The sequence below is a fragment of the Cydia pomonella genome, chromosome 12, assembly GCF_033807575.1.
Source record: "Cydia pomonella isolate Wapato2018A chromosome 12, ilCydPomo1, whole genome shotgun sequence".
NCBI lineage: Eukaryota > Metazoa > Arthropoda > Insecta > Lepidoptera > Tortricidae > Cydia > Cydia pomonella.
In genome coordinates, this window is record NC_084714.1 from 6,251,847 (window position 1) to 6,279,142 (window position 27,296).

Consider the following 27,296-nt stretch of genomic DNA (forward strand, 5'->3'; position numbering starts at 1 on the left):
TAAGATAATGACCTTCTGTTTACGAACGGTTACTCCTGTGTTCTGGAATTTTCACGATTTTATCGCATTAAAAAACAGTGCGCAGGGTAACCCCACAGGATTAAGGAAGGTGTCTTTTTAGCCCCTGTAGTCCAACTCCGAACATTTATATGATTCTCGTTCGAAATTCAAAATCTCGGACGCAGGGCTGTGCCAAGTAAAGGCATTTCTTTTATTTTAAAGTCCTTAATTATTAAAATTCCGGTACAAACATATAATAGTCCTAGCGGTACACCCCGGAAATCAGTAAAATGCTGCAAATGGTGTTAAAGGTATGAAAATCGGTACGATTGATCTTTAGTCCATAAGTCAATTTGACCCGTAGCACCAAAAAAAGAAAAAAAAATGTGATAGTTATAACGTCATCGACGTCTTTTTTTTGTATGGATAATACATAAAAAAAACCTATTATTATTATATTATATATATGTATAGTATTCTGAGCCGGTTCTAAAAGTATATAATATCATTACATATCAGTCACTTGTATTAATTTAATATACAAATAATTTTTAAAACATACCAAGTTTGAGCTCCTCCACATTCTCTATTACATACATTATATGCATGTAATAAGCACGATATATTTGAGAACATAATTACATCGTATCATATTCTGACAAGCAAGGAAAAAGTAAAAATAAATATTTTAGCATCAATACAAAAACCCGACTGAAGCGCCACCTGCCGAAGTTTAAAAGTAAAAAATAATTCCAAAAAAATGTTTTTAGTAATATAAATATAATTAATATGTTTTTGCTCGCCGGCGACGGTCCGCCCGGGCGCAAGCCTTAGCAAACATGCTTAAATCTCTCGCGTCGTCACTTGTTTTTACCCGAGATTTGTAATTTTTTTTTAAGTTGAACTACACGTTATACATCGGTGTACACTGCTTCAGGTTAAGGATTTCGATTCATTCATTCATTTATTCCTTTATAAAACATAGTTTTACATGTCAATACAAATTTTCATATTTAGAACTATTAGCTAACTTACATAATATAACATCAGTCTATTATAATGTTAGGTATGTCAGGTGGGTACAATTATTATTCCAGTTGTTTTTATTTATTGTTATTTCTAGCTTTCGCTGTTTACAGTACTTATAATTATATCAAATAAGGCAAGTTAAATTAATATATTATATTTCTAGTTTGGGATTGTGAACCAGTTCAGGAGTGCACGCCGTTGAAAAATTCGTCAACAGAGTAGTACGCCTCAGACATAAGCTTAGCCTTAAGTTTATTCATGAAACCTTTGTTACTAGTCGCACTTTTAATCTCTAAGGGTAAATGGTTGTATATCTTAGGACCTATTGAATGGAGACACTTTTTTGATTTAGCTAGACGAGTACAAGGTGGACGTAGTTCGCCTCTTCGCCTAGTATTATAGTTGTGCGAGTCACCGCGCGTCGGGAATTGTTCAAGGTTCAAAGTTATATTGTCATAACTGATCACAAGTCACAATCATGATGTTTAGGTACGATAAAAAAAAGATAGTTGTTCATTATGACTTAGAATAGCTGATAATGATTCTTTTATACATTTGGATGGCAATTTGAGTTTTTCAAATGAGACGTTTTTGCTTATCACCATCCATTATACCACAGTATTCTGTATTACAATATACTCATGCAAAATCATACCTACAGTATCTTACAAAACCAAAATCACTTTGTCTTAAAACGCCTATATCTCATTTCTTGAAGTCTACTCCGTAAGCTATTGATAACTCTCTGTCCGTTGTAGGGTCCCCATTTTTTTTCTTTGGTATAATCTTCAACGTACGACAACATAACCACTCTCGCGTTCTCATCTAACCCTGGCCTAACATCCGACTCGTCGTTATAAAACGCGTTCGCTCTTGCGCCTGTTAATGAGCAAACACTCAGCGCACTCTCCCTGAATATTTCTGCCAATAACAGTCGAGCCAACGCCTTAGAATCCTTAGCCACCCGCTTGCAGTGTGATAGCTGTATGGAATCAACAAACACGTTGCTTTCAGGGACGAGTTCAACAAGACTGGGTGCCGAATCTTTATTGTGATACTTTAATGTCCATCGACTGTCATTTGGATCGTATTCTGGTGGTAAAACGAAGCTACGTGGGAACTCACAGGTTCTGCTGGAGGCTCCCTTATCTTTATTTTCATTACCGTCTTGGCCTTCATTCCTAACATTGTTACTGCTTTCGCCCTCATCTTCATCACCTTCATCCAAATCTGAATCCTGGTTTTCTGCCACTTTTTTAACATCCGCTATCCGCTTATTCGGTCGTACCAGAGCGATTTTATTTATTTCCTCTAGTCGTATACTGTTGGATGCCTTCTCTATCAACTCAATCATTTTGACAGTTCTAGCAAACGATTTGTGCATTTCATAAGCCGTGTCAGACGACCGCGAGAAATCGACTTTCATTATTTTAAGCAGTTTAATCAATTGATCCGCCCGACTGTTCATTACAGACTCAATTAATTGGTCTGCTTGTTGGTTACCTCCTAAAGTCTCTTCTGTACTTACTCCTGGTGTACTGCTTCCATTATCATCATCATCCTCATCGTCATCAGCATCTTGCGTCGACGACACGTCACCTGTAGCAGCCTTGTCAATAGTCAGCGACCTGTCTTCTATTGTACTCCCAGTTGCCTGGCCTGCGTCCTCTGGATAGCTGGCGTCAGCAGAGGATTCACTACCTGGACTTTGGTCATCCAGCTCCATACTCGCCTCAGACGTTCCATCAACGAATCTTGATTGCACGTCTAAATCCCGCTGAGAGTCCCTGCCATCATCAAGTTGGCTGGACTCATTTTGTTTTGCTGAAATTGCATTTTGCTTTGGTGCGTAGTTGGTACGACCTGCTGCCAGAGACTGATCAATAGAGACATCCCTATTGGGCAGAACTTGTGCATCATCTTGACGAACTGGTGAACATGTTGAAATCTGATTGTGTTGGCTTGGCATTTTCGTAATTAGGGACAGAACCCGATTTGGGAAACCTGGTGGTAGTTGGATTCCCAGTGGCCCTGGAAAATCAGGAAACAAGTTTCTTAGGGAAGCAAAAGGATCCTGTACAGTGCGAGAGGGCTCTCTTACGCCTCTTTCGCAGCCAAGGGAACTCTCAGCAACCTCGTCTTTGTCAGCCACTTTAAGTTTTTTTACATTTCTTTCTGTCTGGCGAGCACGTTTCGTCGAACAGTTGTTTTTTGTTGCTGCAAATAATAAAAGGTTCACACATTTTTGATATAAAATCATAAACGCAAGCCCACCTCATTGCCAAAGATAAGTACTCACCATTGTCGATTACAGATGGACATACGCCAGACGTAGGGGTGTTACATTTCTTTTCCATGATAAATTTCATAGCTTTTTTGTAAGTATCTGCAAAAATAATCTTTCCAAAGTTAACTATACCATGGAACGTGATTTGACAGTCAAGAGAAGACCTCATCCTATGGCCACTTACATGCTTCGAATTTCACAACAGCCATGTAGCATTTCCAATTTCTCAATGGATTTTCACCGGCTTTAATACGTTTCTTAGTTATCGACGGCTGTTCACTGGGATATGCAACTGTAATTTTCCGCCCTGTCCGCATTTGTATCCAAGAGCGAGGTATACAAACATAATCACCAACATCTGCTCCAGGTAGCTCTAAGAATTTGACCACTGCGTACAGGTACTCCTTCGAATCATCCGCCTGGAAATATAAAAAGATTTGTAAAATTAAAAAAGTGCACGCCTTATAAAAATAAAAGGATCGCGCTGTTTCCGAATCACAACAGAAGTGTGTGTGCATTGTAAACAAACTCTTTAATTAATTATAATTAAACGACACCGTATCACAAAGTCGCCCAAATGAAAACTATGTGTATTTCGGTTTTATATATATATATATATATAATTTTATAAACAAATGTATAGATATTTCTGTAAGAGGTATGTAATATAATTTTAAAATACAGTTTCTTTATTATTCATCAATTATAAATGTATGTCTACATTGGAAAAGTATGAAACACGATATATTTTTCACCACACCAACTGTTAAAGCCCCTCTTGATTGTTCAAAAACTAATGAGAAAGTTGCATTTTATCCACATGTGGGGCAAAGTAATCAAATGCAAATTTTGAGTTGTATCCTTATGATTGATGATTTTGAATGATACATTTTTATTATGTTCATTAAGACTTGATCTCGGCACATTTTTTTGGGATTGCATATTTAGTATTTTCCTCGCATTGGTGTGGTGAAAATTTTTGTATTTCACTTTGAGGCATAGTTTGTTTAACCCTCGTGCCTTGAAACCTTCGCGACGCTCAAGATTTCACTTTTCGAATTTCTTCGAGCTCAAACTTCCACTTCTTCAATTTTGGAATTTTTAGCTTACTCGGGTATCAATATTAGCACGAGCGGTTAAACAACTTTGCCCCCTTGTAAAACAAATTACTATTTTTATATATTACATCATATATACCTAAAAATATAAAATAATATATTTAGATTTATAAATTTGACGATAACGAAATATCATTGATTACTTGACTTGGTTGTCAAAAACCATATTGATGGTACGATGGTAGTTTAGGTAGTGATTAGCATATCAAGAGCATATAATCACTAAGTTTTAAGAGACGGGACTTCCATACTAGCGAGTGGAATCAGTTTGTTTCGCAAATCATTACCAAAATCTACGACAAAGCACTGTCAAGGAACCATAATACCAACATAACCGATTTAAATAGTGTAGTACGCTACACGCTTACGATTCTTATCGATATCGATAAAATGGGGAGGGTTGAAACATAGGCTCCTGTCTACAAATTTTGTACTCGAAATCAGGTTAGCATCGAGTCCACATTTAAGTTGTATGTTATATAGTGGATAGTTCTTTGATTGCACTAATATCTGCTCGGGCTTAATGTGGACCCGAATTATTTTAGTACAGTTTTTAAGACGTGTTTTTTTTTATTATTATAAGCTTTATTTTCAAAATGATCTGCACATACGTTTCAATAAATGTAACTTTTCTATGGGATTTCTATTCCAACAAATTGGACCCACTGCCTGCATCTGAAAACATACAGCCTTGGACAAACATGACTTTATCTACAGTTTATATTCCAAGTGTTTGCTAATGACATGATCAAACTGATTATTTAGCGCTAATATGCATCTATAAATCATGTTTTTCGGTATCCCTTCAACAACCCTTTATCAATGCACTAACTTTTTATGTATTTATGTCTGTTAATCATGAGAACCGGTCCGGCCTAGTTGGCAGTGACCCTGCCTATGAAGCCGATGGTCCCAGATTCAAATCCTGGAACGGGCATTTATTTGTGTGATGAGTATGAATATTTGTTCGTGAGACATGGGTGTTGTCTATGTATTTATAACTACTTCTATATTAGGTATATATATATATATATCGTTGTCTAAGTACCCACAACACATACCATGCATACTTTTAGGTTAATATGACTAGATAAAAAAATATGTTAACTAATGACCATTAATGCATAAATTATCTATAATTTATGCATTAATGGTCATTAGTTAACATATTTTTATATCTAGTCATATTAATCTTCGATGAATTAATTATGGTCATATTTCATGCAAGTTGTCAGGAAATATCACATATTTAATTTAATTATTTACACTGATATACAAATAAAACTACAGTTATCGATAGTTATAGTACATCCCTAGTTCACAACGAAAAAGAATATAAAATATCTAATTTTCGATGTGTTTATAGCCTGCTGACCCAAAATAAGGTCAAAAGTATCTAAAGCAATACTTACCGGTCTTCATCCAAGGGAAATTTTGCCATAGAATCCCTTTTTCGTGATTTTCTCGAGTGGCTCGCTTGCCACATATTTCACACTTAGTAAACCGTTTTCTCGCTGGCATTGTAACAAACTCGCTCTTTACTCTGATCACGGTTGACTATTTTCGATTTTTTCACTAAATAATAAAGAAGTACACGAAATACCCGAACAAAATATTGAAGCCTTCAAAACAAACAAAACAATTAGGCTGACAGTTGACTTGATGTAAACTTGACAGAATAAATAGCACTGACGGCCTATCCAAGGCGTTTGACGTTGCTGACCATGCCTTACTCATTTGTAAGCTACAACATTATGGCATAAATGAACCGTCACTGTCCCTACTAAAGAGCCTACTCAATAATAGATCCCAAATAGTAGTTGGAGATGGAGGAAGTACCAGATCTGATCCCCTAGAAGTAGCCATGGGTGTAGCGCAGGGATCGTCAGTCTCAAATATATTGTTTTCGCTGCTACTAAATGACCTACCTGATGCAATACAATCAGCTGAGATTTTAATGTACGCAGACGATGTCGCGGTGGTGGTCACTGCACCTACAATAGAAGATATCGGTGTGGCACTGAATGACACGGCTTCTCAGATGGCTCAGTGGTTTGAGCGCAACGGCCTTGCCCTAAATCTTAAAAAGACGCATTATATACATTTTAACCTGTCAGGCCGTTGTGCGATGCCACTGACTGTTAGATTGGACGGGAAAACTCTCGAGCAAGCTGCTTCCACCACCTTCCTGGGTTTCGAGATTGACAGTGGACTAAAGTGGGACCAGCACGTCAACAAGCTGTGTTGTAAAATCGGAAGCGCTTGCTTCGCCCTCGGCCGGGTAGCAAAGACTGTGGCACCAGAAGTGGCCCGGTCGTGCTACTTTGCCACTGTTCATTCCCTAATTCAGTATTGTGCGGAGCTCTGGGGCCGCTGCGCCCAATGGGAACGAGTGTTCCGACTCCAGAAACGAGCAGTTAGGTGTATTGCACGGGTACCTTCAGACACGCCAGCAAAGGAACTATTTAAAAAATTAGGCATACTCACACTGCCTTCAATTGTGGTTATGCAGGTAGCTATGTACGTAAGGGTCAATATATCGAACTACAAAACGAATGGAATCATACATAACTTTAACACTAGGAATGCCGGGAAACTAGTTAGTGTAGGTCGCAAACTTATAAAATCAAATAAGCTTACCCATGTAATGGGACCCACAATTTACAATAAACTGCCTAGAAACATCGTCGAAGCTCCCAATTTAATTAGCTTTAAGCGTAGATTAAAAAACTGGCTTGTCGAGCGCCCATTCTACACCTACCAAGAGTTCTGTATACCTACTTAATTAAAAGAATATAAATGTTTAATAATGTACCTATATGTAAAATATATATATAATGTTGACGTATAAATTGGTTTTATAAATAAAGATGATTATGATTATGACGTTTTCGTTTTCTTCGTTGGCAATGATTTGCGAAACAAACTCCATACAAAACTTTTTTTGTTCCTAGTTGCGTCAGCCTGAGCATATCTTCCAAAAAATAATACAATTTCTTGATATACGTGTATTTCTGAATTCTATAAGTGCAATAAAAATAGAGACAATTTTAGCTGAGAAAATTGCTTGATTTTAGCGAGGCCAGAGTAGAGCACTACTTCACCGATTCGATTATGATGAGACGTGCAATATGTTCCATAATCGAACCAACTGAGTTTCGTGCGCTCTAGGGCCTCATAATGATTCATAGTCAGATAGTGAACAGGTTCGCTAAATTGAAAAAAAATATATCTCACCTTCATTTCAGCACTATTTCCCCAATACTATCTATTTTAGCACACAATTAAATCAGAAATGAGTTATTACATCGAATATATTTGTTTATTTCACAAGTGTACGCGTCCCTGTTGCTGTCGATGTCGGGCGACGTTTACCACAGTGTTGCCATGTGAGCGGAAGAGAATTATTATATTTTTGAGCAGTGTTGCCAGGTGAGCGAAAGACAATTATCGTACTTTAGTATCAAAATTATCGTACGCCTATCAAAAATGCACTACTTCAATGTATAATCAAACAAAAACGCAATTTTCGTTTAAATTGCGCAAAAATCAGCTTTATATGTTTATATTTTTGTGATAGATCCAAACTATTTACATGAAATTTCGACATTTTTGTCGAAAACAAAGCCGAACTCCCAAAAGGTGCTAATTGTAGCCTATTTCTCAAGGAAAGCGTCATATTTTGCTTCAAAAACTAGACTTTTTTGGTGGCATCTTCTAAGGGCTGAAATTATCGTACTTTTGCGTATAATAATTATCTTTGGAACGTACATCGTACCATAGCCCAAATTATCGTACGTGTACGACAATAATCGTATGTCTGGCAACACTATTTGAGTGTCAAAATTATCGTACCGGTGAAAAAATTATCGTACGCCTATCAAAAAAACACTACTACTAAAAATTCCTTGCAAAATAAGCCTACATGGCCAATGTATAATCAAAGAAAACGCAATTTTCGTCTAAATTGCGCAAAAATCAGTTTTGTATTTGTGTAAATTTGTGATACATCCATGGACCTAGAAAATAAACAGGACAGTGTACATCGGCCAAAAAAAATGTGTCCACATGAGAAGTCAAAGTGGGGCGTTGCATCTCTTTCTAATTAGAGTGACCATAGGTCATATGTATGTGGGATATTAGGATAACATGGAATATATAGTTTAGCCAGTATCTTTTCTTATTCGTGCATAGTCAGAGAGAATCATACTGTCTTTTTGCTGTGCGAGTATTATGACCCCTGAAAAGGGATGGATATAGTTTTTTTCTCTTTTGTAAAAAGCCTCACAAACCTTACGTAGTCGTTCTAAAAGTTGTTACTGATAGTGATTGGTGTACCGGACCACCACGATGGGAAGATGGTCCGCTGTAACGTTTGTCAAGAAACAGGTATGAGTAAAAGAGAGAGATAGACAGATATGCTTGTACGAGGAACTGAGGGCCGCGAGGGGATGTGGAGTGCGGGAGGCAGATAGAAGAGCGCGGCTGATCGGCGAAGACGGCGAACCAGTCGCCGAGACACTTCTGAAGCGCGTGCATGCCGCTCTGAGTCAATTTCTTATAATTCCATATTAAATGTTCATATTGTGAACTTTGTAATAACTAATAAATTAGTCAAATTGCTGGAGTTCTTGTTGTCTGCCTGGACAGGTCGCGGTCCACTACGCCCTTTTATTATAGTTTTTAACTAGGGCGCTTGTCACTGGAGCATGGACTTAGAGAGAAACATAATTATTATCTTTTTCTTAAGGGCCCTCCACACTCACTTACACGTTTTTACTTTAAAGATGTTTTTCAAGTTATACTTTTTATATTTAAGAATGTGTGGGCTATATTATCATATTTTATACTTTGTGAATTTTGCTTTGTATATAATCCTGATCGACGAATTTCTGTTATTTTTTTTTTTAATTTTGTGTTTTTTCAATATCTTCGTTTTTTCTATGGACGGGTAACAATTTTTATCCCAGAAATGAATTGCTCATCCTCGAATTATACGAAAACAATACCAAACTCGATCTGATCGTGTCAATCGGGCTAAATCAGCTCAGAATGATCTAAGGAACAACTGTACCAAGTGGCGTCTTTTAAGAAAAAATTGCAGGGTGCCCCATACAAATCTGCCACTAATTCCTCCACTACTGGTGGCCTAGCGGTAAGAGCGTGCGACTTGTGATCGCAGTCGCTTTCGTAAAAACTAGTACCTACGCTAAATCTTGGGATTAGTTGTAAATTGGACCCCAGGCTCCCATGAGCCGTGACAATATGCCGTGACAACGCTAGGAAGAAGAAGTTCTCATGCCACCAATTTAAACATGCCGAAATAAAGACAAGATTTAGATAAACTTACTTTTAAGTACGTAATAAGAATTGTGTAAAACTGATTCACATCGTGCCGACATCATAGTCACCCTAATGAGCTTGACAATATTGTCTTGTATTTTTATCGAAAAATTGAATAATTATGGCACACATGTGAAAAGATTTACCACATTCAGCAAAACTTTTACTTCTACAACCTGTCACACAACATTCACGTATTTTAAAAATATGTCCAAAATATATCATCAAGTTGGGATAATAATTAATATTCTATTCAAAGTTACTACAATGTCTACCATATTAAAATTAATGTTGTTTTTTGTTGTGCACATGCTTGGTTTAATCAGTTAATAATATTGACATCATAATTATTTACAAATTACTTAAAAGATATCAGAACCGCAGCAGTATATTGATATAAATACTACCACAATAGTATATTTTGAACATTTGCATCATGTGCGAGTGAGACACTGCTCCCCACTTTTGCTATCTCATGTGGCGGTCCACAAAACGGTCGGTTTTCTCTAGTCTGGTACGATACGAACACCTTTCTAGCTCAGTGATAAGGTTCAATTTAGTATGACAAAAAAGTTAAAGCGTCCTCCACTTTACCTCTCCATGTTATTATTGGACTTCACAATATATAAAACAAACTATTGAAGTTGAAGAAATACTTATTTTATTTATTTATTTATTTATTGAATTTGACTTATGGATATAAAAAAGGAAGACTTTATAACCAGAAACGATTTATGAAATTTATTCTCACCGATGATGAGGCAGTAGAACGTAGTGATTATATGCTCTTTGGAGGCAGTATGGCCTTTGTTCTTACCCTGTCCGGAAGGACGTATAAAAAAAATACAACAGCTGTAATTTGACAGCGACATTTCAAGATTTTTCATTCGAAAGACCTCTTCTATATATTTTTAAAACATTAACGTCGCAATTAATTTTTTTTTGTAATGAATGCAATAGTTGGTTTATGTCATTTCTGTGAGGCTCACGGCCCGCGACCGTTATTCTGCACATTCACGACGGATGACGAGCAGCACACTACCGAATCCTCAAAATGCACTGCACAGTGCAGTGGATGCACTTCGCTGGGCCCAGAGACCGTCCTTGTGTCGCGGGATGACGATGGTTGCATATACTGTAGCAGGGAGTCCGTCCCTAATGCGGACGTAACAGCTTTTTTGAGACAAGCTGCTATTAGAAGCATAACTTGTGAGGTATGCCTTCCTTAAAATCTACTTTAAAAAAATATGTTTTTGAATAGTGCTGCCTATAGTATTTTTTTTACTAGGTAAGCTGGAGTAAGGAAGGAGGTGTAGTCTACTTTAGTGACACAAGAGGCCATGTACTAAGCCTTACCTTTCAAATCAGAGACACTCGTGCCAGAGGACTCAAGCGGTGGTTCTCCATTGTAGTGCTGATGAAAGATAAAATGTTGTTACTTAATATAACTCCTTTATTAACAGAACATATGCAGGTTAGTTTTATACTTTGTAATTTGTAATTACATTACTAAACCTTATTTTACCCCTAAGTTTGTACTTGTTGTGATATGTAATTATTTACATGTTACAAACACTATAGTAAAATATTACTCAGATGAGTTTAACTTTTTAAATTTCATAATGTATGTATGCTAAAATTGTATTTTTTATTATTTCAGAAAATATCAAAAGAACTCCAAGATTTAGCGGAAGTAGTTTATGACAATGAACAGAAAGTTTGTTCCCAAAGAGCATTGAGACTCAAAACTGGCAGAAATGACTTTGGACAGTCTAGGTCACTTATGCAGTTAACTGGTATGTAAATCAGTATACAATTTGTATCAAATAAAATTTAAAAAACTGCAAACACACTTTCACCAAACGTAACTGGAGTCCATATAATCTAAGCTGACTATGCACCAACTTGAATTCAGCGAGTCTGGGAGAAATTTGATATTAATTATGACATTGTTACACTTTGTCATGGCAAATGCCCTGCAGAGTTATGTTGGTCCGACAATAAGAATAATCACTATATGCTTTTGATAAGAAATAACTGCACTCAAATTTGGGTTTATCTCTCTGTACTAGAGGTCCCCGCAGCCCAAAAAACAGGCTGCGTCGCGCCAGCATTTATACCCGGCGCCGGCGTGAAGGTCATTGTTATAGAAAAAAAAAAGCGGCCAAGTGCGAGTTGGACTCGTCCATGAAGGGTTCCATACCATTTATGACGTATTAAAAAAAACTACTTACTAGATCTCATTCAAACCAATTTTAGGTGGAAGTTTGCATGGTAATGTAAATCATTTTTTGTTTTAGTTCAATCATTCTGTTATTTTAGAAGTTACAGGGCCAGACTCACATTTGACCACTTTGGAAGTGTCTCGCGCAAACTATGCAGTTTAGACAAAAATGATGTTAGAAACCTCAATATAATTTTTGAAGACCTATCCATAGATACCCCACACGTATGGGTGTGATGAAAAAAAAATTTTTTTAGTTTCTGTTCTAAATATAGGGAACCCCCAAAATATATTGTTTTTTTAAACTACTTACTAGATCTCGTTCAAACCAATTTTCGGTGGAAGTTTGCATGGTAATGTACATCATATATATTTTTTAGTTTTATTCTGTTTTTTTAGAAGTTACAAGGGGGGGGGGACACATTTTACCACTATGGAAGTATCTCTCGTCCAAACTATTCAGTTCAGAAAAAAAATATATTAGAAGCCTCAATATCATTTTTGAAGACATACTTATCCAGAGAGTTTCAGTTCTAAGTATGGGGAACCCCCAAAATTTATTGTTTTTTTCTATTTTTGTGTGAAAATCTTAATGCGGTTCACAGAATACATCTACTTACCAAGTTAACAGTATAGTTATTATAGTTTGCTGCAAACAAAATGCTACAAATTGCTGTCCTCATGCTTACTGGAAAGATTGTCACCAGCTATTGATAAATATCAGCCTTGCGAGCAAGCGGGCTTCAGGAGAGGCTTCAGCACGACAGACCACATTCATACAATGGAGCAGATAATAGAAAAATACATGGAGTTCCGAATACCACTATTTATAGCCTTTATCGATTACAAAAAAGCCTTTGACTGTATTACACATAAAAGCATATGGGAAGCCCTGACCAAACAAGGAATAAATAACAAGTACATAAACATTTTAAGAGATATATACTCCCATAGCAAAAGTAGAGTCAAACTGGACAGATTAGGCGCAGATATAGACATTAAACGTGGAGTGAGACAGGGTGACCCACTGTCCCCAAAACTATTCATTGCTGTTCTTCAAAACTTAATGTGTGACTTACCATGGTCAAACAAAGGTATATATGTGTCTGGGAAATATATGAGCCACCTGAGATTTGCAGACGATATCATATTACTGTCCGAAAACCCATCCCAACTAGGATCGATGATAAATGAACTAATGACAGATAGTGCAAATGTAGGGTTAGAGATGAATCTCGAAAAAACAAAACTGATGACAAATCAAAAACCAGTACCCATTTTAGCAAGCAACACCACACTCGAATACGTCCAAAAATATGTATATCTTGGGAAACAAATATCATTTAACCCCGAAAGAAATACAGAAGAAATAGAAAGAAGAATAGCCAATACATGGAAACAATTCTGGGCTCACAAAGAAATACTCAAATCGCAACTTCCTGTACACCTGAAGAAAACAGTGATGGATTCATCCCTACTGCCTTGCCTCACATATGGCTGTCAAACCTGGACATTAAATCAGGCAACCAAAAATAAAATACAGACCACCCAAAGAGCAATGGAAAGAAGCTGTTTAGGCATAAAACTAAAGACAGAATAAAATGCTCCGATATTAGAAAAAGGACACAAGTAACTGATGCCTTACACTTTGCGCAGAGCATGAAATGGAGATGGGCTGGTCGTGTGGCAAGGCTCAATGACGGGAGGTGGACAGGAAAGGTGACCAAATGGAGGGGCCCCCTGGGCTCTAGAAAGAGAGGACATCCACTAGCCAGATGGCAGGACGAAATTGTTGCTACTGCGGGTAAGGAATGGCAAAGCGTAGCAAAAGACAGAAACAAATGGAAACAGCTGGAGGAGGCTTTTACCCAGAAGGGGTCTACAGCAGTAAAATAAAAATTAATATTTATAAATATATATATCAAACGATAAAATTCTCTGTGGAATATTGAAGCTCTAATAATAATAATAATAAATTATAGTTTCAGAAAAAAGTGGCTGTGACATACGAACGGACAGACAGACATGACGAATCGGTCCCGTTTTTTGCCATTTGGCCACGGAACCCTAAAAAGCATGGCTAGTCTATCATTTGTATTGTATTGTAGGTCCATGGGCTAGTAATTTAACTGCAGTTATCAAATTATACAAAAAATGAAATATTATTTAAACAGTCTTACTTACATTTCAGGTGATGAAAATGTATTCAAAAGACTCCATTCACATTTCACCTGGATGCTCAAAGCCGGCGCCCTCACATACTCTGAAACCCTCTACACCAGCAGAGACATGCTCAACAAACTTCATGCCGATGCCACAAGAGGCAGCATATTTGAGCCAAATGCATGTACAGTGGAAGAAGAATGCATGCCATTGAGAGCATTAGAGAACTTGATGAGTAAAGAGGTGTTTAGGATACTGCTTTATTGTACATTGTGTGGAGTCAAGGTAAGTTGGCCATAGCAACTTTTGAAACTTATCAAACTTTTTTTAAACTTAGATCAAGATGGCTATTAGAATTTTTAGTGTGGCATTTGCCATACTATACCAGCGATATTAATAATCTATTCGTCATTTTATTACTTACATACAAAAAAAACTCACATGCTTGCTAATAAAGTATAACAACTTGTAAAAACTAGTTATTTATTAGGGTTCCGTAGCCAAATGGTAAAAAACGGAACCCTTATGGATTCGTCATGTCCGTCTGTCCGTCCGTATGTCATAGCCACTTTTATCCGAAACTATAAGAACTATACTGTTGAAACTTGGTAAGTAGGTGTATTCTGTGAACCGCATTAAGATTTTCACACAAAAATTGAAAAAAAAACAATACATTTTGGACTCTATGGATAGGTCTTCAATGATATTGAGGTTTGCGCGAGAGACACTTCCAAAGTGGTAAAATGTGTCCCCCCCCCCCCCCCGTAACTTCTAAATATAAGAGAATTATAAAACTAAAAAAATATATGATGTACATTACCATGCAAACTTCCACCGAAAATTGGTTTGAACGAGATCTAGTAAGTAGTTTTTTTTTTAATACGTCATAAATGGTACGCAACCCTTCATGGGCGAGTCCGACTCGCACTTGACCGCTCAACACACCAAATTCACAATCTCTACTATAATATTATGCTTATATTCATGTTTTCAGATTGTCATCAAATCATTCCACACTGATCCGATAGTAATTACAAAAGGCTTGTCGCGGCTTCTCCCAGTGACCAGCTATGATAGAGTTCCACACATAATAATCAGCAGTGAAGAGCAAGTTGTTAGTCCAAATGTTTGCGTCCTTGAAGAGATGTGTAGTAACTTCAGTTGTAAATGGCAGGGCACAATACCTAATAAATGTGAGTACTTTTCAATTGGGACAGAGCATAATAAAATCCTGCGACAATTTAACACATTCACTGCCAGACAAAAAACGGCGCACTACCCCAGAAACCGATGGTCTATAGCTGCGTACAAAACAACCCGCCCAGCGGGTTGTCCGGCATCTGAACAAAGTTCACGAGCGCCCATCAGGTGGGTTCCCGGCAGTACATGTGTTAAGTTTCGAGGAAGCGCATCGGTCGTAGAGCTGGTGGCCGTCGGCTGCTGGGGTAGAAAAGCGCTATAACCGCGAAAATCGAAGTTCGTTAATTGCGGGCATTTTTCTCTGTCACTCTAATTACGTCTTAGTGAGAGTAAAAGAATCCCGGCAATTTGCGAACTTCGGTTTTCGCGGAAGGCCCCCGGTTCTCGAGTAGCGACCGGGAATCCGGAGGCTACATATACATAGCCAAAGGCCCCCAACATGCTGGTGGACCGGGATCTGGCAAATGTGCCACGCACGAGACGCACGACCGATCGCTGTGATGACTCTTGTAGGAGGCCATTTGTCTATCCTTCGTTTTTTAGCATTAGAAAGAACTTCGCAGAAATAAGCATATGGTTCAAAATCGGGCACTTTGACCGGTAAAATCTGAAGTTAATTATAATTCCATTTCCATTACTATTAACATTTAAAGAGCCTAATAAAAAATGCACGCTTACTTCTGTGGAGTTCTTTCTAATGATAAAAAAACGAAGTATCATAATGGATGTCTGATGATAGTTTTCAATTTATTTTGCGTAATATAATTTTTTTGCACAAATATTGTTTCAGGTCCAACACTGATGAATAGGATAGAGGCCGCTATTGCTAACACAAACTTAAATGACGCAGTGCTACACCAACATGTTAAGTTTTTACAACTTGAGTGGCAAGGGTAAGACCAAGTATAGCCGATCGATTTGTAGTTGGCCCCGAGCGGCTAATCCTTTGTCTATTGTTAAGTAAAACCGCACGTGCCACTACCTGCACAAATTGCACGTGCGGTTGTACTTAACAATAGACAAAAGCCAGTATTATAAATCGAACGAACCTACTGTAACATTACTTTATCTTTAGATTGATGGTATGATGGTTTCAATACCTACGTACACATGATGATGGTGGTGAGGTGACAAGTAGTAGGTACGTAATTAAGTATGTATGAAATCCTAGCAAGACCTATTATGATCTGTGGTAGTAGCTCTGTGAACTGCAGACCTCCCGGAAGTCTGCGCCACTTTGTAAAATTTACAAAAACAGAAAACAAAAAATTTCATGTAAAACCTGCTTACAAAATTACGCTAGTATTGGTTGAAAAATGCCACCTGCAGAAAGGCGCCGAGGCGACCATTTTTGCCCAAGCTAAAGCGGTGACGCTTCGCTCGCACTACGCACTAGCTCGGTCAATAAATTCTATTCTTTAACATTATCTCCACTTATTACAGGATAGCCAAATCAGTGAAGGCGGCAATCACCAGTTCCGGCCCGAGTTCAAGCAACGTAACGAAGCTGAAGCAAGTACTGGGCGTCACTCAACAAGACGAAATTCTCGTCAACTATTGGATCAGCAACTTCTGTAGCTAGCGTACTTACTAGTCCGCCTTCATATCTGTGATAAACTAGTTAGAATACTATATGCCTATATATTCGTTGAACGTATTTGTATGTGTATTTGAAAACTATAAAATTAAATCAAGGTTTTCGTATTATTTTCTCATTTCCTACCACAATTTGTCATATCTCACGCGAATCCGAGCCTCAGCGTGATTGGTAAAACTTAGCAAGTATAACCCAACCCTTCGTGAATACATATAGGTTCTATGCAACTTTTCCACCCACGTATGCCATAACGACAAATAATTCTTTGCACTGTTGAATGGAAACTTATATCAAAGAGAATTGGCTTATATCAATTACAAAGTTGAATATAACCTTGACTAGAGTTTCGACTTTCGAGCATATGGGCTTGGGAACGTCAAAGGTTTTTTATAGATGGCGCCAGCCTAGATTTCCCTTGAAGGGCTAGCTTGGAGACCGGATGGGTCACAATTAAATAAATACAAATAGGATTGGCAGGGGAAACCTATACTGCACACTGGCACCATCTGTAAAAAGCTTGACTAACCCCATTTAAAGCTGTGGAATACTAGCAGTGTCCTATCCAACTCGACATTGGCAGAATCATCAACACCTTGATGGAACACAAAAAATTGAGAAGTATAGTTCGTTCAACCCTTTACCAGGCTGACAGTTAAATGACAATGGAATGTCAGTCTTGCTCATCGAAAATAGAACACGTTTGAAGTGCTTCATGTGGGAAATATATATAGCCTGGTAAAGGGTTAAATATTCAGTCTTGTTTTTCCTTCCGATTTTGATAGCACATGCAGTGCAAGTTATGGAGTGTGGATTTAAGAGGAGTGAAATCTCTTGTGGTAGAACTGTTGCAAGTGTCCAGCTGTCAGCTATAAATAATAGTTCCAAATCTCCCCAGAGTAGCGCTAGAGTAGCTAAGAACCTAGGCGTTATTGACGGAGTGAAATGCGCTGTCTATGATTTGATTTTTTTGTTTAAGTATTCTAGGTATTGTAGCGCCACCTATTTAAGGTTTTTTGATGACACCTTTTGGTACATGGAGATTTATTTCCTTAACTCCACCTTCCGTAGTGCAAGTGTTATTAATACCAATATGTCATAATTTCATAGAAGTTTGACGTATAAAATAACACTTGCACTGCATGTGCTATCAAAATCGTTGCAGACTTGTCTTGGTCTGACTCTAGTATAGTTCAGCCCTGAATGATTGCCCCGTTCAACCTCATCCAAGTTTGCAGTGCTGTCTTACAAGATAAAGGCCTATGACGGTATTTGTACCAAGCTTTGGGTAGTCGCCCCCCATGAAATAAAACGCCAAATAAGCTGTTCTCCTTATATTAATTAAACATTGGAGCGGCGGCTGGGCCGGGAGCGCTCGTGGCCGGCGGAGCGCACGTAGGGCTTGGTGTGCGAGCGCGGCGCGCCGGGCGCCGGGCCGAAGTGGCGCACGGCCTCGCGCGCGTTGCGGCGGCCCTGCACCAGCACCGTCTTGCGGCCCGTGGGCGCGCGCAGCGCCAGCTGGTCGAATGTCAGGATTTCTCCTGGAACGACAATTATAGCTTGAAGATCTTGTCAAATTACTACAATTATAAGGCATACCACATTGAACGAGAAGCTTTTCAAGGAAAGTGCTCAGGGCAAGACAAGTCTTCAGAGATCAAACCAATTTGCATGGAATGTTTTCTCACGAAACAGCTCATACTGTGTGGACCGGCCTGTGACTGATTTTGATGAAAATTTGTGTAAAGCCTTAGAAGACGAACAAAATAGAATTGTTTCTGAAAATTCATCCATCCGGAGGGAGAAAGAACAAATGCCACAAGCCACACAGATAAGTTTTCGAAAACGGCTCCACCAAAGACTGAGCTCTAATTAGGTCAATAAAATATATCAGGATAAAAATACGCACACAGGTACATATACACCAGGTACAGGTATATAGATCTATCATTGGCATCTCTTTGGCAGGGATAGGTACAGGTGATACATAGTGAGAGTTTTTTTTGGAAAATAAATTTAAGAAAATCAAAACTATTTTTTCTCAATCCAAACTTACATAACTTAACTTGCAAACCACCTTACAAAGCTTTTATTTTTAACTTTGATATTCTGCATTTCTTATTGCAAGTAATTTTAACAATTTAATCTTTTAGTTGAAGAGTCATCTATCAAAATGAAAAATTAATATTTACAGCAATCTACATCTATTCACAAGAAAAAAATAGATTTCTACCAGTCAGACACTATATCTTCATATTGAAAATGTGTCATTAGCCGGGTCCACACAGAGCGAGCATACGCACGAGGCAATTTCCTAACACATAATATGGCCAGTATATGTGTGCCTCGGCCGAGGCACGTCTACACTGGCCGGTTTGTGCGTGAGGAAATTGCCTTGCATGTATGTGCTCGCTCACTCTGTGTGGACCCGCCTATTTATGAGCTATTTTACTATAAAATTTATTGTTCAGCAAAGCCTCCAAAAGACCCTTCTGCTTGTAGTTAGTTACATATTTGTAAAAAAAAGACAATAAAACAAATGGGTTGGGTAACTGATGATAGGGATGCAGCTACATGTAAGACACGGTAGTGATATTTACATCTCACTTCTACATATTGCTGCATTCCTGTTGTCAAATACTGAATTAACTAAGATATGTGAAGTGCTTTACAATGAGTCAGACTATAGCTTGGTTTCATGGTTTTGAAACATAGATTTAGGTTCAAAGACTGGCTTGATATAAAAATATTTTCCATGGATATCATGTATAAGATATGCAATGCCACAACATGACGGACCATATAGGCCATGAGGGAATAAGTAAAATTGACTAGCCAAATTTAAACTTGTAATGTTGACTGAAATAGCATGACACAAAAGTGGAGGCTATTAATCATGTTACACAAATTAATCAAAGAGAGATAGATATATGTGTCTATTTTGTATTTTAAATTCTACGTGAAATTGATCTTTCCACTTGTATCAATGATTAGCAAAGGATAATAAAATAGTAAGATCTGTTAAGGATCGGATATATCCCAATATTATAGGTATTTCGATTCAACACTACGGAAGTAATAATAAAGTAATGACAGTAAAAAAAAGCGCTGGTGGCCTAGCGGTAAGAGCGTGCGACTTGCAATCCGGAGGTCGCGGGTTCAAACCCTGGCTCGTACCAATGAGTTTTTCGGAACTTACGTACGAAATATCATTTGATATTTACCAGTCGCTTTTCGGTGAAGGAAAACATCGTGAGGAAACCGGACTAATCCCAACAAGGCCTAGTTTACCCCTCTGGGTTGGAAGGTCAGATGGCAGTCGCTTTCGTAAAAACTAGTGCCTACGCCAAATCTTGGGATTAGTTGTCAAGCGGACCCCAGGCTCCCATGAGCCGTGGCAAAATGCCGGGACAACGCGAGGAAGAAGAAGAAGAATAAAATAATGACAGTCTAACATGGCACACATAGCTAAAACTTTTGCCGTCAGTTTCACTTTAATCAAGCTTGTTATAAGCATAATTCACTCACTATGTATCACAACCACAACTGACATAACCTCAAAAACTCATGTCAACATAAACAACTAACCTCCAGCAGCCAAGATGCGGGCACGAGCCTTCTCCGTGACGTGGAGAGCGGCCACCGTCAGCTTGGGCACTTTGTACAACCTCACGTCGTTGGTGATGGAACCGACCACGACGGCGATCAAGCCCTCACGAGTGGGCTTCTTCATGTGACGTGCCAGGCGGGACAGGGAGATTGGCGGCCTGTTGATACGGCTCATGAATAGACGCCGTAAGATAATCTGGTTGAACTTGGCATCGGTACGTCTCGCCAAGTAGCGGTACAGCTGAAAGAAAACAGTTTTAGGTTATGACTGAGATCTGACAAGTGTCGTATGTTTTATAGGTTGCTCTTTGAAATAGTCGTTTAGAATATTTGATCGGTTTTAATTACTTACTTTGACCAACAGCCTCAGGTATACATCCTGAGATTTAACTTCGGTGCGTCGCACCTTCCTGTCATGTTTATGGTTGATGTCGATACCCTGAAATAAATAAATAAACACATACTGAATGCACTCCGATAACTACAAATGGCTTTGAACTTTCACAACACTTTCGTTTCATCACGATTTTAATTGATTATATTTTCATTTTTCACTGAACGAAACTCACCATCTTGACAACCGGATGAAAAAGAGACTATAGACAATAACAAACTTTGACAGTAAGAGTTTTAGGGTTGCCAGAGCAATCTTATTTATCATAGACAAATATAGATGCCAATCATTCGTACTAAAAATTAATATTATAAAAAAATTGTTGAATTACTATATTTCAGTATAAAAAACTATCTTATGATGTCGTTCTTTACAACTAAAAATTCTTCTTAACACAGTTCATTTATACACTGGCTGCACACGGACAGAAACTCAAAATTTGAAATATTAGTGCTGGAAAAAACAAATGAAAAGAACCTGCCGTGATGTCTGTCACCGCGACAGATAAACAAGTTTCGACCGCCGTATTTTCAAAAGGGATGGAATTTCATTCGAAACATCGAAAATTATTCAAAACTAAAAATTCTGTTCGTACTCCTGCAGCCTCAAAGCCACGACTAAGCAAGAAGAAGGTAGTTCTACGGAAGCGGAAATGCGTGTGTTTGCCTGAAAATTATTCAGTAGTAGAGTTCCCTGCAATTTGGAATGAGTTGCGCCAGAATGGGCAACTGTGCGATGGCACCATCATGTGCCGGGACATGAAATCAATACGCGTGCACAGAGCAATTCTGTCAGCCGTTAGTCCCTACTTCAAAGCGTTATTTATAAATTCCCTTAAGAAGGGAGAGCAAGAAGAAACGGAAATTTTCGTAGACGTTCCTAGCATTTATATGTCTCTTATACTAGACTACGCTTATACAGGGACTTGTGCAGTAACCGTAGAAAATGTGGAGCACTTACTCCCATATGCAGACCAATTTGACGTCGTTGGGGTTATTCAGCTATGCTGCCAGTTCTTATTGCACGAGTTGAGACCTCACAACTGCCTAGGGATATTCAAATTCGCTAAATATTACTTCTGCGGTGAATTAGAGAAGAAAGGAAAGTTGTATATAAGGCAGAACTTCAATAGAGTACTTAAGGAGTGTAATGAATTTAAGTCGCTTTCGTTCGAAGAGTTAGAGGACATATTGAGGGATGACGAGCTGAATGTTCGAAACGAGGAGATCGTGTTCCAAGCGGTGAAGACTTGGGTGGAGCACGATTTGGAGAATAGACGAAAGCATATTCCGTCGTTACTGTCTTGTATTAGATTTGGTCATATAAGCTATAATTATTTTAAATCGAAAATATTGCAGTGGCAGCCAGTTATTGACGATGATGTGAGTATGCGAGAGATATAGATTTTATGATCTGCACAACTTTTACTTAATATGTTGGTACTTTTTATTTTGTCGTTAAATTCCAATATGATCCACAGAAATGTCAAGAGTCGCTGTACCCCGCCGTGGTGTTTCTCACCGTGTTGGACTCCCGACCCGGGACTGAAGCAGACCTAAACGACCCTTTGGCGAGACCTCGCATCCCATATGAGGTCCTTTTTGCCGTGGGAGGTTGGAGCGCCGGAAGTCCCACGAGTTTTGTGGAAACTTATGACACAAGGTATGGCAACATTGTCACATACTTTTGAGGTGTTTTCTTTCCCAATTGCCCTAAAAAAGCTCATTAAGTAGGTATCCTAAATTCATCCATTATTTTCTGATCGTCATATTTCAAAGTTTCCATAAATTTTAGATGTAACGTTACGTATGTTGCCAAATGACTTTTGAAGCGTCTGAACTAATGCTAACGGCAATGCGTTATCAATTACGATTTAAGTATCTCTATTATCGGTAGATACACTTACATATGGGCTATTCTAATTTAATAAATAATCTCTGAGCATTTTGCTACACACAGTCACTTGTCGTTGATGTGAATCCTTATAAACTCATATTAACAGAAGGGTTTCTACGTACGATAAGAAAGAACAATTGATTCCACGCTAATGACTTCCCCACCGAAATAAATGTACCTACGCACAAAATCGAAAATGGTACTATTTTAGAATTATACCTACTTGTTTATCACCAAACGACACCGTTACTGACTGGTTCACACCATTTTCCCAGGGCTGACCGCTGGTTCCTCTCAATTCACATGGACCTCACACCGCGCGCGTACCACGGGCTCTGCACGCTCAACAACCTGATCTACATGATCGGCGGCTTCGATGGCAGTGACCACTTCAACACAGTCCGGTGTTATGATCCCGTGGCCAATACGTGGCATGAGCGGGCCTGCATGTATCAGGCGAGGTGTTACGTCAGCGTAGTGGCGCATGGTTAGAGCTCTCTTATACCTCTTGACACAATAACACCGCACACACGCTACGTGATTACATGTACATGTAATGATATGAGTACATGATAGGCGACTTCGACGGCAGCGATCACTTCAATACGGCCGTTCAACCTATCATTGAGATGGTCAGAACAATGGCAAAGAGAAAAGGACTATGCTCGGAAATAATTCTTTAACCTATTGAATACCATAGGCACTTGAAAGGGGCTCCATATAATGCACTAGCTAGACCATTATCTGCTTTCTGAAGTCGGAAGGAGTTATTATATCTACCTACGTCGGGCACTTTTCGCTATCGTGCTGCTAAGAGGGACAGGGAAACAATATAGGTTTACCCTTCTCCATCCTCCGTCTCTCTCAGCAGAAAAGCGTCCTGAAAATAATAAGTGTGCTAATGTGGAAACTGAACAGCTACTGCTACTAAGCCTGTCTAATTCAACATCTTTCAGATGGCCTAATCTACGCCCTCGGGGGCTACAATGGGCGCACTCGCATGGCGTCCGTGGAGCGCTACTACCCCGCCAAGAACCAGTGGGAGATGACAACCCCCATGAACAAGCAACGGTCAGATGCCAGTGCCGCCTCTTTGGGCGGTAAGGTAAATTAAAAGTGTTTCATTGTCAAAATTTCTGACTGTTTTTTACGCTAAAGGCATACCTATGTGGCCAGATACTACGAGTATACCAATTAAGCCTTGATTTGACACTATAACAGCAGTTATCTTCAGCCAGAAAGCAATATATTCCTTAAAGAAAGCTACTAATCGAGATAAGGATTTGGACGAGTAAGGACTCATCGTCATCCATTACTTGTTTAATAAAGTCGCCAGCTTATGTCAGATGTCAGACATCGATCGTAATAGTATAGGTTAGGTCGGTAGGGTAGGCAGTGGTGACGATAGATGTTGTCATACTTCCAACTCTTGGAAGTTATTCTTTTCGTAGATTAAAATTTAAAAGTAACCAAAGGGAAGACCTTTTGTTCAGCGCCATCATTTTCTGCTTGAGATAAATCCAACAAACCCGCCAAATTGTGCCAACATGCAATATTAGCATAATTATATTAATTATTCATTCGACACCTTAGATAATAGCAAAGTTTATTCCTTACATTTTTGCCTTGTGACTGGATCAGAATTTCTCATGTCATGGCGTCTTTCCAACAGATCTACATAGTAGGTGGTTTCAACGGGCAAGAAGTCCTCAGTTCGGCCGAGATGTTTGACCCGGACACCCGACAATGGACCCTTATACGGCCCATGCTGAGTCCCCGCTCCGGCGTTAGTCTCATCGCGTACCGAGATTGTCTATATGCCTTGGGAGGATTTAATGGCTACAGCAGACTGAATACGGGTAAGTTTTGTGTTATTTTTATTTGTTTGTTGATGCAATGCAATGAAATACAATTTGCTATATACTATATACTGTGTACCCCCAGTGACGGCGTTATTGGATTCTAAGCTAGTAGATATTAATTAAAAGGGTCTTTTAATCGGCTCGTCCTGCAGACCTTAGAAAAAGCTCGACAAGTGGTTATCTCCACATTGGAAAAGGACAGGAAATCAGTACGCAAAACAATTTTTGTATATGTACTTATAGGAGTTTCATAATCCTCTCCCAGTCTGCCTAGTTAATCAATCCACCGTGAACTACAACCAAACTTAGTTTCTGGGTTAAACTTTGTCAATGGAACTTGACTGTTACAAAAGGGAATCGGGATAAAGTTCTTGACAGGCTTCCTAGCATACTGTCAGTAACAGAAAACGGTCCACCATCAATTGATCTGCTACGGGCCTACGGGCTTGTCGTTTAGCTTCTCGGTCGACAAGGGTCGCGGCGCGATACTGCGCTGAGCACTTTTACTGACAGTTAAATATGTTTTCAAGTGGAACGCCTGAACCCACATCCCGGCAGCGACTGGCTGTCGGACTGGCAGGAGGTGACGGAGATGTTCAGCGCAAGGAGCAATTTCGCTACGGTTCTGCTGGATGATATGATCTTCGTCATCGGTGGATTTAATGGTTAGTGCGATGTTTCTATGAAATTGCAGGCTTGGATACCTATAAATCGCTGTAACATATGAGTTAAGTGTGTTTGAGGCTTTACTGTAATTAAAGACTCTGTGCCTTAGTTATGGAAATGTGGGTGGTGGGTGTGGGTATTGGACATCGGAGCGATTCGATTGCAGTGCTATGTGCTCTTGCATTTTACATTATTTTTGCTCGGTTCAACTTCATTAAGAGCTGCGAATAATGCGAACTAATAATAAAAATTATGTAAAACTAAATCGGCCATTCTAATTCTTGTTGTGGATATGCCTACCTACAATCACTTACGTGGTGATCACGGCAGTGACTATAATATAGGAACGGTATTGACACTAATTACTGTGAACACAACGATGGAAAGTATAATTACATACACGACAATAACATACCTACATGGAAGTGACTGCACAAAAATAAGAATTACCCGAACTACAACCTGTCATTTTCTAGCATGTTTCGTAGTGTAGGTAAATCATCTAGTTGTTCACAACGAATTCTCAACAGGTTCAACCACCATCCCCCACGTGGAATGCTACGACGGCGACACCCACGAGTGGTACGACGCGGCTCCCATGAACCTCAACCGCTCTGCTTTAAGTGCCTGTGTCATAGCTGGCCTGCCTAACGCCCGATCTTTTTCATACCTTGCCAAAGCCGTGCCAGCGGCAGGGGCTGACCAGGCGCACCATTCTTAACTACCGCAATACCAATTGGCCGCTGAAGTCATATTGATATCTCTTTCATGCTTGTTCAGACCCAGCGCTATTGAGAGGGATGCCATTTATTATAACTTCAGTCGCCACTTGGTACTGCGACAAAGGACATCAACTTTCCCGAACCATTTACATTTTAGATGACAAGGCGTCCTCAAAAATTCTCTGGGGTTTTGAATAAATATATTGGGACGTCACCTTGCTATACTCAATACTCAAATATTTCATTGCATGTCATTTGTACAGAGGATCTTTAGAGTTAAATACAGTCTCAACATGAACCCTGCGAGGGTCTATCATTTATAATAATTTGACTGATATCAAGTAGGTTAACCGATCTGTTTTCGTTGAAGTGTTTTTAGAGACCGGCAAAAACTTGAACAATAGTATCGTCAGCTAAATTTTTTTCTTCAAAACATTGGTTTAATGAAATATCATTGAGAAATACTCAGTGAGGGAAGGTTGGTGAAATGTAAGTAGTTCCTACATTACATTCTGATTTTATAGTTTTAACGATCATTTACAAATCATGTAACCGTCGTGTAAAGAAGCTGCCCCTTCGGCCGCGTACGCAACCAGAGCTTCGTAACCAGATGCGATCGAAAACTATTTCTGCCTTGTACGAAACCGGTTGCGATCAAAAACTAATTCCGTCTTACTAGTTATCAGTTACGATCGAACACTTTTCTTTGTTGTACGAAACCTTTCGACCGTTGATAAAGTCAGCTAAGATTATATTTATACACCTTGTTATAGAGTATAAGTACTGTACACGTTATATATCTAGTCAAAAATCAGAACACAAAAATTGTACCAGTTGATAATATTCAAATACTTTGTTGGCAAATACAATGTAACCTTGTTCCTTAAAAGACACTGGCTTAAGAGACATGGAGCACTGACATTCAGGATAAGAAATTATCATGAGTATCATGACAAAATATTTGAAAAAAAAAACCTATAGCTAGATGGCCCAGACATTGGTTTCGTATAAGAACGAGAAGTGTTCGATCGTAACTGGTTACGGGTAAGACGAAATTAGTTTTTGATCGCAACCGGTTTCGTACAAGGCAGAAATAGTTTTCGATCGCATCTGGTTACGAAGCTCTGGTTGCGTACGCGGCCGAAGGGGAAGCTGCCGATGAAAATGGCCGTCATATGGTTTATAAATG

General features: G+C 38.9%; 4 protein-coding genes across 5 annotated transcripts; 2 read left to right on the forward strand and 2 right to left on the reverse strand.

Annotated features, from left to right (window-relative positions):
- Window positions 1–932: 932 nt before the first annotated feature.
- Window positions 933–8,503, reverse strand: LOC133523348 (uncharacterized). The gene is made up of 4 exons (XM_061858868.1): window positions 7,672–8,503; window positions 3,501–3,735; window positions 3,329–3,415; window positions 933–3,246 (listed from the first exon to the last, which is right to left on the reverse strand). Exons 1-4 carry the CDS (start codon window positions 7,675–7,677, stop codon window positions 1,709–1,711), a joined length of 1,866 nt encoding a protein of 621 aa, XP_061714852.1. The 5' UTR covers window positions 7,678–8,503; the 3' UTR covers window positions 933–1,708.
- Window positions 8,504–10,468: 1,965 nt separating this feature from the next.
- LOC133523350 (folliculin) lies at window positions 10,469–17,058 on the forward strand. Of its 2 annotated transcripts, XM_061858870.1 has the most exons (7): window positions 10,469–10,991; window positions 11,066–11,251; window positions 11,438–11,573; window positions 14,193–14,449; window positions 15,159–15,357; window positions 16,155–16,257; window positions 16,808–17,058. In XM_061858870.1, the coding sequence occupies exons 1-7, from the start codon at window positions 10,725–10,727 to the stop codon at window positions 16,944–16,946; spliced, it is 1,287 nt and encodes a 428-aa protein (XP_061714854.1). In that variant the 5' UTR covers window positions 10,469–10,724; the 3' UTR covers window positions 16,947–17,058. The 2 variants fall into 2 exon arrangements, with proteins under 2 accessions (XP_061714854.1, XP_061714856.1); XM_061858872.1 differs by lacking the exon at window positions 11,066–11,251 and having other exon boundaries at window positions 10,622–10,991.
- A 1,219-nt stretch (window positions 17,059–18,277) lies between these two features.
- LOC133523361 (large ribosomal subunit protein eL18) lies at window positions 18,278–21,207 on the reverse strand. Its single transcript, XM_061858885.1, has 4 exons — window positions 21,137–21,207; window positions 20,920–21,006; window positions 20,547–20,808; window positions 18,278–18,499 (listed from the first exon to the last, which is right to left on the reverse strand). Exons 1-4 carry the CDS (start codon window positions 21,137–21,139, stop codon window positions 18,300–18,302), a joined length of 552 nt encoding a protein of 183 aa, XP_061714869.1. The 5' UTR covers window positions 21,140–21,207; the 3' UTR covers window positions 18,278–18,299.
- A 123-nt stretch (window positions 21,208–21,330) lies between these two features.
- Window positions 21,331–26,675, forward strand: LOC133523354 (kelch-like protein 10). The gene is made up of 7 exons (XM_061858877.1): window positions 21,331–22,343; window positions 22,442–22,623; window positions 23,133–23,344; window positions 23,814–23,962; window positions 24,530–24,716; window positions 25,250–25,384; window positions 25,916–26,675. The coding sequence occupies exons 1-7, from the start codon at window positions 21,447–21,449 to the stop codon at window positions 26,104–26,106; spliced, it is 1,953 nt and encodes a 650-aa protein (XP_061714861.1). The 5' UTR covers window positions 21,331–21,446; the 3' UTR covers window positions 26,107–26,675.
- Window positions 26,676–27,296: the final 621 nt, after the last annotated feature.